General features: G+C 37.0%; 1 protein-coding gene across 16 annotated transcripts in view; it reads left to right on the forward strand.

Moving 5' to 3' along the window:
* Positions 1–13,006, forward strand: part of GRM7 (glutamate metabotropic receptor 7) — a 761,960-nt gene that overhangs the window by 696,120 nt on the left and 52,834 nt on the right. For 14 of the 16 annotated variants that reach the window (XR_004950368.1, XR_004950366.1, XR_004950365.1 and 11 more), the window contains one exon: positions 10,903–11,149. The exons of 1 other annotated variant lie outside the window; for it this stretch is intronic. Coding sequence is in view for 7 of the 15 variants with exons in the window: in XM_036218948.1 (XP_036074841.1) it covers positions 10,903–11,149 (247 nt within the window). In the remaining 8 variants the exon portion in view is untranslated. Of the gene's footprint in view, positions 1–10,878; positions 11,150–13,006 lie in introns of those variants that run through there. One more of the 16 variants, XM_036218955.1, reaches the window with a different exon arrangement.

The following is a 13,006-nucleotide window of genomic DNA, read 5'->3' on the forward strand; positions in this document are numbered from 1 at the left end:
AAAAAAAAAAAAATGCTTGAACTGATTCCTGAGTTGTTATGGCAACCATTTCATTTTTTTTTTCTCCTATTGTGAGGAAACAATTAGGTGCTAACTTGTGTGTTGGCACAAGGATTTTGAAAGAAAAGCTCCAGTTCTTTCAATAGGGGCAGGACTGTTGATTTTATTGTTGCTTCAGGCTATGCAGGAGTCATTATTAATAGTTCTGCTTCATGTTTAATGAACACATGAAATAGGGCGTAGGAAATGCAGGTAGCAATCCCCATTACAATAAAGTCTAGTCCTCCCTTGGGTCAGTTCTAGAAGTGCCACTTACAGGGAGTGTAAACCCGTGGGAACATGTCACATATTCATTCTCCTTCATGTAAGGTTTTCTTCTGAGTCAGATTTCTGAGGTAAAGGTAGGAATGGAGCCAAAGACTACAAATGATATCTCTGTGTGCCCGAGAATTCCTTCCTCCCTTAACAGTATCAATTAAGTTCCTTGCCACTCAGAGTGCCAGGCTCTGGGCAAAGAGCAGTGAGCTAAAAAGACAGACTTCCTAGTAGGGAAAATAGATGATAGATAGATAGATCGATCGATCGATATCGATCTCTCTCTCTCTCTCACTCTCTCTCTCAAACACACACACACACACACACACACACACACACATTCAAATATGATCATTATGATTGCTTTGAGAGCTCATAAAAGGATGGTATTATATAGCTGTGTTTAGAAAAGTCTTGTCTGAGAAAATGGTGCTTGAGTGGAAATCTGAAGAACAAGTAGAACAAGGTAGATGGGGTGGGAAACATTCCAGGGAAAGGGGAAATCATATGCAAAGGCCCTGTGGCAGAAGAGATCATGGACTATTCTAAGGACACGAAAGAGGCCAGTGTAGCTGGTGGTAGTGGGGTGTGTTGAATTGTGAGATGGAGATGAATAAATGGCTTTGAATTTGGGTTGGATTTATCAAACGAGTGAAGACTATCTCATTCAGCAAACATATGTTGAACTTGTTCCCAGTGCCAGGCAAAAGGATGCAAAGATAAATTAAACATGGCCCCTGCCTTTGATCTGATAGCTTCTAAATAGTCTTTCCCTTTCTGATTTCCACAAAATATCCTGCTCTGTACCTATTATATTAGACAGTTTATCTTGGTGTTTTATCACCTTGTTTATGAGCTCCGAATGCCATGACTGGGCCAGAGATGTGCCATAGTCACAGGGCTGGAGAAAGGAGGGAGGCCAATAAAATTACTAGAGGAAAAAAAGTAACTGGAAAAATGGAAAGCAATTATGATTATTCAGAGCCAAAGAGCCTCTGGACATGGTAATATTGTCAGGTGCTGTAGAGACATAAATATAAACAGCACAGCATTTTGACTAGGGCTTTAGTGAGTATCAATATTCAGGCTCAGAAAGGATAAATGAGGTGCACAAGATCCCACAGCTGTCACAGCAAGCAGCAGAGCCTGCATCCAAATCCAGAATTCCGGACTACAATTCTAGTGCACTTGTACATTCTGCTGCTCCTGGCTGTGCAATATGTATTTACTAGATTGTATTCATTCATCTGTTCTGCTGCCATGACCTGAGCAGTTACCATGTTCTAGGAGCTACCTACAGTAAGTGGAAAGATATGGTCCATACCCTCATGGGGACAGTTTAGTAAGGGGATACTATTAAATCAACACCCAAATGAATGAATAATCACAAATCATAATTAATGTAACAAAGGGAAATATTTTGTTCTGTGTGTAAAGAAAGAGTAAGGGCACAGTTTACACTTGAGGGTCAGAGAAGCCCTCCCTGAGGAAGTGAGACATGAAAGAGGTAGGTGGCAAGCCAAAAGAGTGAGAACAGCATCTAAGGCAGGGGAGCAGATGCATGGAAGACTTGAGTGAGCAAAAATTGGGCATTTGAAGGGCTTAGAGAAGGTAAGGGAAGGCAGAGTTCCCTGGGCCATGGTAAGGATTTTATCTTTATCTAAAATGTGACAAGAAGTTGCGCTAATGTAGCAAGACAACTGCAACCCCCGATACTCTTGTCTTCAGCATTGAGTTCTAAAGACAAATGAGACCTGGAAAATACCTCTCCAGTCTGATAAAGAGTCTAGGAAGGTTTAGAAGCCCGACTTAAGGGTAAAATTAAAGCCAGACTGTAGGCCCTTGAGAGTGAGTGGGCAGGAAATGGTACTTTTAAGATCCATGACCCAAGATACTAAGAAAGAAAATTAAAAGAAAAAACATCTTGTAATGGAAGCAAAAACATGAACCACTTTGTCCCTATTCTTTTTAGCCAGGCTCATGCCCTCTCTCTCTTTTTTGGTGGGATAGGTGTTACTTCTTGCCCAATCTCAGAGTTCTCATTGCTCCATTTAGAGTCAGAGGTTAAACAATTATTTTTGTACAATTTTCTGAGCAGTCCCATTGCAATTATTTGTTCCTTTTGTGTATAAACCATTACATTCCTGAAGGTCTTGAGGAGGAGGAGAGCACACAGTTACCCTGGGTGGACAATTCAGCTAGACTACTTTCCAGCTGTTGATGTGCTTTGTCCTTCAGCCAGGGGAACCACCCGGCACATTGACTAATGGGTGTCACAGCACACTATGCAGACAGGGCAGAGGTTAAGGGGATTGCCTTTATCCACATATACATGGCCGCAGTAGTGAAGTAAAATACAGGGAAAAGTATAGGCTAATGCAAGGGGAAAGGAATATTTGAAGGGCAGGAAGGATGCTACTAGCTCGATGGCAAGATGGGAAATATACAGGCCAAAAGAAATAGAGAAAGGTCAGGAAAAATAATAGCCAAACTAATAAGAGGAAAGAGAAAGTTGGATGATTATGATGATCAAAACCTGTCAAAGTTCATCCAAAAGCCACTGTCAATTGCTTTGAAAGCTGAGATAAGAACACATTTCCTTTTTGTAAGAGTCTGACATTGTCTTCTTGTCAATGACACTCTGGGGACCAATTTCAAGAAATGCAAGTCTAAAATTAAAACACACTGAATGTGCCCAACAAATACAAAGATTGACTCTTCCTTTCAACTATTAATTTGACATCGATATTTTCATTTGACTATTGTCTTTTTATGTTTACTAGAAGTATAAAGATGACTTTAAAAGTAGTAAAATTAGACAGTTTTGCTCTTATATAAATAGAATATTTCAAATGACAACTTTAGAAACAGGATAAGTTCAGACTTTTTTTTTTTTAATCCTCTGGTTTACTTGCAAAGGAATGCAAAACATCATTGCACATTACCTGATATGTTCTCCAGCGAGGAACAAGCCAGCATTTTCACATTATAAGACAGAATCTGACATTGACTCCGACTAAAAGGCTGTTAGGTTTAGTCTTAAATATGGCCAAGGATTCAAAAGGAGACAATGGAATCTGGCAGAAGTGTGTCTCCCCAGGCTGTCTGTGGGGAAAATGCTTTGCCTTTATATGTTAAATCACCGCAAAGCAGAGACCTAACGTTTGTGGGGCTCTCAAACCAGCAGGAATTGTAAATAACCTTTTAGATAATACAAAAGAGCAAACAGTGCCGGTATCGGCAATATAAAAGAGTAAAACTCCTACCCTTCAGTTGGAGAGGAAAAAATCTTAAAATCAAAATTGAGGGGTCAGAGAGCTGGTGGAGGAAAGAAATTCTGAGTATGTAGTGTGTGTAGGCTGGTTTCGTACATGCCCAGAGATATCAGAAATGACTTGTCTAGAAGAACTATCAAGATGGACTGCAGTTCATTAGGGTGCCATGGAGAGTGAAACACTGAACTTTGTAAGATGTGGTCAATTAGAATAGCAGCATCTTTAATTATGCTATGTGGGAACACAGCACCAGGCTTCTGGTCAGGAGAGTGAAGAACTGAGGTATAGGTGATTTCAAGCATGACATAAGCACATGCTCCAGACACTGATTTGCATTCACCTGGAGCACTTGTCTTACATACATCCAAATAAATAATGTAATTCTGTATAGGCTTAATAGCAAGTCTGCCTGGAGATAAATGAGAAAAACAAAACGGTATACCTGGGTCTTGTCCAATAATAATCTAGTTTCCTTCATTATCATAATATTATGCCAGATATCTGTTCAGACTGTGTCCCATACATAAAGAGTGTCCCATACTATTTGGTGTGTGTGTGCATCTTTTTATGTATATTATCTATCCATGCATACATCCATCCATCCACCCACCTACCTATCCCTTATTCAAAGACAGCAGGTCTATACAGAATAGCATAAAAATTATCTGCAAAAGATATTATCTACTTTAATAAAGGCACTTCCTAAGCACCCAACATATACCAAGCACTGTGATAACCTCTTTTCACACATGATTTTCCTTAATTTTCAAAACAAGAGAAGGTCTCCATGATAGAGGTAGAATGAGGTAGGATTTTATATCAAATACTCTACTAACAAATTGCTAGGATTTTAATTTTGATTCTATCACTTATCAGGGGTGAACTAGCTTGCCCAAAGTCACCAACCAACAAGTTAAGGCCAATATTTGAAATCAGTTCCAACAACAAAGATCTTGTTCTTTTTGTTGCCCTATATCCTTCTAGAAGATATGAGTTTCTTTACTCTGAAAAATTAATGTTTTTCCCCACCATTATGCTGAATCCTTTTATCATCATGAATTATGTCATAAATAAGCAAAAGTATTTATTATGTTGACCCTCTGGAGTCCCAATTGCAAACATCCTGTCCCATTCCCAGTCCTATATCATTATTTCTCAAAAATATGGTTACTCTAATTAAGAAGCAAAGGGTACAGGTAGTGATGATGGAAAACATTGGTCTTAACTGCCAGGAACTTTAATTTCAATTTAGTCATGTGAATGTTCCAAACATTTGTCAAATAATAATGTGTGCTTCTTCACTGTGTCTGCATTGGGCAATTTTTCATTTTTATTACACAGACATCCCAAAGTCTGTCTAATAAAACATCTTTTTATCCCACCTGAAGACTGCATTCGAGCTTTCTTGTCCGAATTCTAAACTGTCACTTTGGAACACACAAAAAAAATTGGTTATTTCTCATAAAATAGTCAATGACATATACAATAAGGGTTTGAGTAGAATTTCAAAACCAAATAGAAATAAATTGAATGAGATGTTGTTTTCTAAAATAAGTGTTTGTCAGTGGATTCCATTTAAAAAATCATTCTTTTAAAATGTATTAAGATTACTTGGAAAAGAACAGCATAAAAACAAATTATGTTATAACCAATAAATAAACCAATGACACTAACACCCTTGATTGAGTGGCTGCTAAATGCTGGACACTTTTCTGTGTATTTTACAATGGTCAGCCTATTTGATCCTAGTAACCTTAAATATAGGTAGTTATTATCTCTACTATAGAAATAAGGAAACAGAAGAACACTAATAATGGCTTATAACAACAACAACAGAATAATACAAACAATAGCTTTTTTAAAAACAATTTTGAATGCCAAGGATATTGATCATACATAATACTTGCTTTATGTTGAATGTTTTTTTCGACCAGAATTTAGTAAGTACATACTTCGTGACAGGCATCGTGTTTATTATGCAGTCAGTTCTGCTATAATGTGACGTGTTTTTAAAAATCATTGTGCTATGCAATATTGTGTAATAACACAAGACTTTGGGGAAAATTTTGGTTAGGGACATAATACTTAAAACAGCAACAATTAAAAAGAGGGTAGAAATCTAATTAAAATGGTGGCATGGTTTTTATACATGTTAAATGGCTAAGAAATATATAAATATCACTATAAATGTAGCATTTTACCTTAAAAAAAAAAAGATGAAGTTTGCTCATGGAAGCAGGTGCCAAAAGTATTGCTGCTTCTGATTCATTGTGAAATTGTGAAACTGGCAGATGTTTGAGGCATGGGCGTGTGTTTGCATTTTGAACCACACAGCTTGGTTCAGCTGGGTGCAGTTTACTGCATTCATGTAGTGTTTCTTGTGGGAGAAATCACACATTTGTAAACATGAACTTTGTGATATACTCAAATTGTTCCCTAATATATCAATCTCTTTGGGATGAATTTGCATTTTCAAAGCAAATCATGCCCACCGGCTTGACAATGGTGTGCCTGAAGCCTGAGCCAGTATAGGCACTTGGTAGTATCTCCATAAAAAAAGTGAATAGATAAGTGAATGAATACACAAATAATGGCAAAGTAGGCTACTTTTACATAGCCTATCTGAATATAGAACTAATGATGAATTTACATGTGATCATGTGTTATCTCATATCAATGGTTTGATACCAAACATCCCCTGATTTCTTTTTTAATTAACTTTTTTTACAGATCAAGGTGATAATTCATTAGTATAAGTATATTGTTCATTTTTTAGTATATACTTATTAAAGACATCATTAGTAATGATGAGGCTATTTTGATGAACTTAAAAATCTGAAACTGGGTTTTTCCTGATCTAGTTTTATATCTATGTGCCTTGTGATTTTTTTTTTTTCTTTTTATTCTCTGGACAGTATTGAGAATACTCTGATTTTCAAAATTTAAAGCTTGTTACAATTACAACTATTAACAGCTTGCCTTAAAATCTCTCAAAATAATCTTCAACCAAAATGATTCTGCAACTTACAGAGAAGAACTGACAAATTTCAAAGTTTGCTCATGAGCAGTAGCTAATAAGTTTTCAAATTTCTTAATACCTTAGCAATTAAAAGAGAAACAGAATTCGACTAACCCTAAGTGCTGCTATACCTACTTACAAAGCAACAATGGAATCTCATTATATAAATTCATGTTTTATTTAGCAATGAACTTTTAGACCTAAATAAGAAAATATATGGAGCCATTTCAGCTGGTACGTTTCAATCAGACAAGATATGAGTAGATGTTTTAGACGCTACAACCTCATTAATCAATAAGCTATATGTAAAACATTTAAAATGTATGAAAATAACTACAGAGAAAGTTTTTTCTTGAGATCTAACCCAGTAACCTAATATAAATAAATATGATGCAGAATATAAATATTAGCAGCTAACACTTCATGGGTACTTATTTCCCAGGCATCTGCTAAGCCCTTTTCACATATTTATTAGGTCTTCAAAATCACCATATGAGGTAGGTACTATTATTATCTTCACTTTATGAATAAGGAAAATTAGAGAAAACATTTATAGCCAAGGATTCCATGCATCAGACTTTAAGAAAATTACTATTCTAGAATATTGTGGTAAGCTCTTTGTAGGCTTGACTCTGAATCTCCTTCCTAAATACCCTTTAGTTACATAAACTGGATTATATATACATGGCAGGTGTTAGAAAAGCCACATTCAACCAAGCAGCAGAAACTGGATTCTGGAAATTCACTTAAGGCTTAATTATTAAAACACAGAAATCACAATGCAGTCGATATCCTTCCCACAAGCCTGGGCCCTCAGAGATTGACCAAGGTGGGGTGACTCCCCTCCACTGGGGATGCCAGCTGGAATGGAATGAGACTGAAGGCCAGCCCTGGGGAGAGGCTTGATCTCAGTGAAATCCTATGTAAAGACTCCTGTGCCTTGAGGAAAGGGACCAATAATGAATACCAATGACTTTACATCTGTAAAGATAAAATAAAATGGTGTGAAATGCCCAAGATTAAACAGGGTAATGCATTTTACAGTAAGCATCAGGATAGCTATGAGACTAAAGACAAATATGTTGCAATTTGCTAAAAGAATGTCCTAAAGGAGATGCTGTATGAAAACTCAGAGTGGAGAGGTGAGCCTCTGAAGAGCAAAGAAACAGTGACTTAGTTCTCATCCTGGGGCTCAGTGGGGTTGGATCCCTCTGGGGTCTCTGTAAACTGGAGTCTTCGTATGTTTATATCTATATACTCATTTTATAATGCTTTTATAGCACAGCAGGTTCTTGAATAATGGTGTTTCACTCAACATTGTTTTGCTATAACACTGATGGGATGGCACAGGACTTAACTCTTGTCTATACTAATAATGGTAAAATGGGTTTCGTTATGCTTCATTTCATTTAGTCATAGAACCTATTAACAACATTGAGGACTTACTGTACTTACTATATGTTATGTTCTATCTTAAGCGCTTTGCAAGTACTAATTCATTTAATCATCCAGACAACATTATGAGGTAGGTACAAACTTTATCATCCCCATTTACAAGTACAGAAGTTGAGGCACAGAGAGGCACAAAGTAACTTATTTGTCCAAGATCACAGAACTAGCAAATGCGACTTGAACTCATATGTACTAGCTCTAAACTCATTTTAACCACTATGCTGTATAAAGAAGATTTGGGGGAGTGGGAATTTGATCAATGGAATTCACGTTGGTTTTCACATACTTTTAAAGTGTCACCAGAGACAGCAAAATTTTCAAAACAAAATATCAGCCTCAGTGGGCTCTAGCTTGAGAAGAATAATGAAATATAACACTCCATAAAATAAACAGCATAGCTTTTAGAGTCTTAAATTGCTAAGTAGACTTTGTTAAGAAATGTAGGCACACAGACATACATGTGCCTATTACATACGCATATGTACATTATAGTCTAAAGTTGCATATAAATTAAAGAAAAATAAAGCATGAACAATTTCCTCAAATACAAAATTTGCTTATGAGTGGAGAAACAGAAACAACACCTAAGATCCCAGGAGTCAGTTTATACCTTTCTTTCTTTCTGGGACTGGCTAATCCATGGTTTGCAAAGCTCTCATTAGTATAGTGACAGCATTGGTCATGAGGGAAGGAAGTAACATTGTCTTGGTTCATAAAGCCTTGTGACCACAGTAAGTCTTTCTTGAATGGTGTAGGTTGGCAGGATAGAATAGAGTTGAAAGTCTAAAGATATTCTAATAGGATAAGGTGAGCTTTTAAATATGGTCTAATTCACAACCAAAAGGATCATTAATTCAATATCGTTTTATCTTTCTAAATTATATTCTTATGTATTATACAGTTAGCTGGCAGCTTCTTTAAACCATTCTGAGACATGCACGTTCAAATTAATGTTTGTTGGAAAACTCTATCCCTTCCAGATGAGGTAGCAAAGTTTCTTAATTTTTCACTGGGGCCTCAGTTTGAAGAAATAAAATTATAAATGTCCAGGCAGCCCATAGGTCTGATGGAAATTCTTGTAGTATCTCTGGAGAAAGGTTGTTTGACCCCTGGTAGGAAAAGGTATCCAATAAACAAATACATTCATTGCACATTTATTAAGTGCCTACTATTTGCCATCACTGCAGACACAAAGGTGCACCACCGTCACTGGTTCCCGCCTTTGTGGAACCTATGGCCTAGTCTGGGAGACAGATGATCAAATGATAAGGGTTGTGGGTTTATCATTCCAAATGGAAACCAGCGATTTAAAGAAAAGATATTTTTGAGGGCATGTAAGTTAAAGAGATAGTCTAGACCTGAGGCAGCCTGGATGGATATTCTAAGAAGCAGAGGAAAACCATTCCATGCAGAGGAAAACAAGAATAAGGAAAACCACATGTGTACATGTATGAAGGTTCTGTGAATGAGTACAGCATCTTTAAGACCTGAAGGAGTGCCCATATGGATGATGCCTTGGGGAGATAGGGAGGGGGAAACTGGTGGAAAATTAGTCTGGAAAGGTGGGCAGGGGGAAGGCCACTTGGGGCCTTGTAGAATCCATTAAAGATGGGGATTTTATCCTCAGACCAATGCAAAGACAGCAGTGGAAAACCAATCAATTCTCAAGGAATTAAGCTTTCCACTGACATAAAAGGCCATGATAGCTAATTGCTATTTTTGAAATTTAATTGAAATTTATTTACCTACCTACCTGTTTATTTCTAGCCTTATTGGGATTTGTTTGACCAATTAAAATTGGATATATTTAGGTTATATGATTTTTTAAGGTATAAAACGCGATGATTTAATATACATATACCCTGCAAAATAATTACTATACTCAAGTTAATTAACACATCCATCACCTCATATTTAATCTAGCCTTTACAAGTCATAGAAAACACAGATATACCTAAATGCATGTGGCATTCTGGATCATGACAGGGCACTTCATAAACACAAATAGACCAAGGTAAGTTGTCTATAGTTTTCTCCTTGCTGATCTGATAATTTCCCACACCCTTCAACGTTCATCTTTTCAAATTTAAGCAAGACAATAATTTTGAACGTATTGAACAGTAAATGAGTGGTTGCTCCAGATTTCTCAAGAAAGCAAAAGGCGACGAGGGCAGTTATAGAGCACCATTCAAACTACAAATAACACAATATCGGAAGGAGGTTTTACATCCTATTAACAAATCATCAACAGAAAGAGACTGGTCAAGACAGTATCACTAAATCTAAGTCCCTTGCCACTGATGTTTTTGGTTTCGTTTTGTTTTAATCAGAATTAAACAACAAGGAAAATTCAACTCACTACTTTGTAGGTATGGCGAAGGGGAACACTTTTAAAAAACAATACAAAAAGAGACATGTTGACATAATATCCTTTCAAATAAGGTCCCAGAGTCTCTGAGTAGCAAGAGATCATGTAGAGTTAATCGTTTTGTATAGTTAGGGAGGATGACAGATTTCTATGATCTCCACGACTTTGTATTCAACTGCCATTTGACTAACGGTACTTCAAATCTGATTATAGGTATACCCTGAACTTAGGAGTCTACGTAGGAGACTTCTCCAGTGCCAAGCATGCACATGGATTCTCCCAGTGGCATTCAAACAATTAATATATGCATAAACTCTACAATAAATGTTCAGATTTTTTTTTTTATCTGAACACCCTGGAGATTGTTATGCTTTCTCTCTTAGCCATAGTCATTCTTGACATCACATTAAGTGTTTAGACTCACTCTGCAGTCATTTTATTTGTAATAGTGTCTTGTGTGTTGTGTCTCCTAGCTCTACATACAAACTACCACACTTACAATCTCCATGAACCTAAGTGCGTCAGTGGCGCTGGGGATGCTATACATGCCGAAAGTGTACATCATCATTTTCCACCCTGAACTCAATGTCCAGAAACGGAAGCGAAGCTTCAAGGCAGTAGTCACAGCAGCCACCATGTCATCACGGCTGTCACACAAAACAAGTGACAGACCCAACGGTGAGGCAAAGACAGAACTCTGTGAAAACGTAGACCCAAACAGTAAGTAACACTCCTTTCCTTTTACCTTCCCATCCTGCATCGGGAAGCTCTGGGACATGTGGTGTGTGCTTGCCTTTCTTTGGAGAAAACCTGTACCCATTCTTGTCTTATTGACTGAGCTGCCGTGATGAATGCTAACTTTTGCTTTTAAGAGTTTTGCCTTATTCTTGCCATCATTTTCTTTCTCTGTTGGAAAAAAGCTTTTAGAGATGCTGCTTCAGAAGTGTGAAACCTCCCCCTCCTCTTGCTTCTTGTCCTTTGGTACCAATCCCTCCAATTGACATAAACACAGCTGTCAGGTTGTGAGCCACCACTGTTGCTCCCTTCCTATTAGGGGAAAAACTTCCTGTTATGGAAACTTCAATACCTGATTGAAGTTATGAGCAGTAGGAATGAAATTGGAATATTTAAGGATTTTGGAAACATAACTTCTTTCCACTTGAACATGAATGTGGAGAAAGTTATGATTCTTTACTAAGCAAGCCTTCTAAAAACAAAAACACCTTGGCAAACTTTTTTCTAAGTATACAGGCCCAGACACCACCATGTTAATGGAATCCTTGTGTGGGAAAAACATCAACCAAAACACTGGAAAGAGTTCTGTTCCATAAAAGACAAAATATTAGGGATGGGATTAAAAGGCAGATGTGATATGCTACATAGCATATCTGTAAACCCTCCATGTCCTTTGGTCACCCGTGAAAATGACAAAAGATAGGCATAAAAAAAAATTATCCAGAGGTTAAATGGATAGAATTCCCAATTGCCAATTTTACTAATACTGTGGTGGAAAGAGCAAATTTCAAATTAAAAATAAGATTTCTAGGATTTGTTTTACAGAAACATTTTGACCAGTTTCAATAGAATGAGGCAGATTCAAGTGTTTATATTACTTGCTGTTTTTAAAGTGGAAAGATATTTAAGTTGTCCTTTAAGTCATTCAAGACATATTTTTCAGTTATGAGCTGATTTTATAGCAGCCAAAAGTGTATTACCGAGTAAAATGAGTTCCTTTTCGAAATACTTTAAGGAAATTCTTTATGTTCTGCAAGTAAGAGGGAGATATTTAAAAACTAATAAGCTAGAGATTTTGATCCTGACAAAAACCGCAGAGATCCATGATCTTGGCCCATCTCCATTTCTAAATAGCTGGTTGATTGTCGTGAGACACTTTGAGAATACATAGAATAGACAAGGCATCAAAGGCTCATTAACAACACGGTGGGCTTCACTTTGACTTCTCAATAGAAGAGATTCTGGGACAAGAGGGAGGAAGGAGAAGGATCACCCCAAAAGAAGGGAGAACCGGAGTGAATGTACAGGCTCTGTTCTTGGGTTTTCAGAGCAAATCGTCAACTGAGAGAAGTGGCTGGCAAATTGATGTGGTAGTTGATGTAATATAGGAAGAGGCTTTGGGCTGAAACAGATCTGGGTTCAAATCCAAGCCACTCCACTTACCAGCTGTGTGACTTTGAAAATCACTGAGCTTTTCTAAAATTCCATAGTTTCATGTACAAAATGGAGATAATATCTGCTATAAGTGTCATTAAAAAAACCACGCATTTAGAAAATAGATCAGTTAAGCATTAATTCTCTTCCGTTCCTGAGAGACAGAAATCTTGCCTAAAAGTACATTTCAGCATGTTTGGTTATATAGATATGATGGTGCAGTTAAAGGCATACTGAACACCAGGAAATAGATGAAACCGATTTACAATAAGAAATATTTCCATGAACATACCTATGTATCTATTTATGACAATACCGGTATCGATAAATATACCTGAATATTTTTACTTCTGTAGAGTTTCATTCTAGAACTGCTTGTCAGATTTGCATTTGCACTTATCCTGGCAT

This window comes from Rousettus aegyptiacus, unplaced genomic scaffold (assembly GCF_014176215.1).
Source record: "Rousettus aegyptiacus isolate mRouAeg1 unplaced genomic scaffold, mRouAeg1.p scaffold_m13_p_4, whole genome shotgun sequence".
Lineage (NCBI taxonomy): Eukaryota > Metazoa > Chordata > Mammalia > Chiroptera > Pteropodidae > Rousettus > Rousettus aegyptiacus.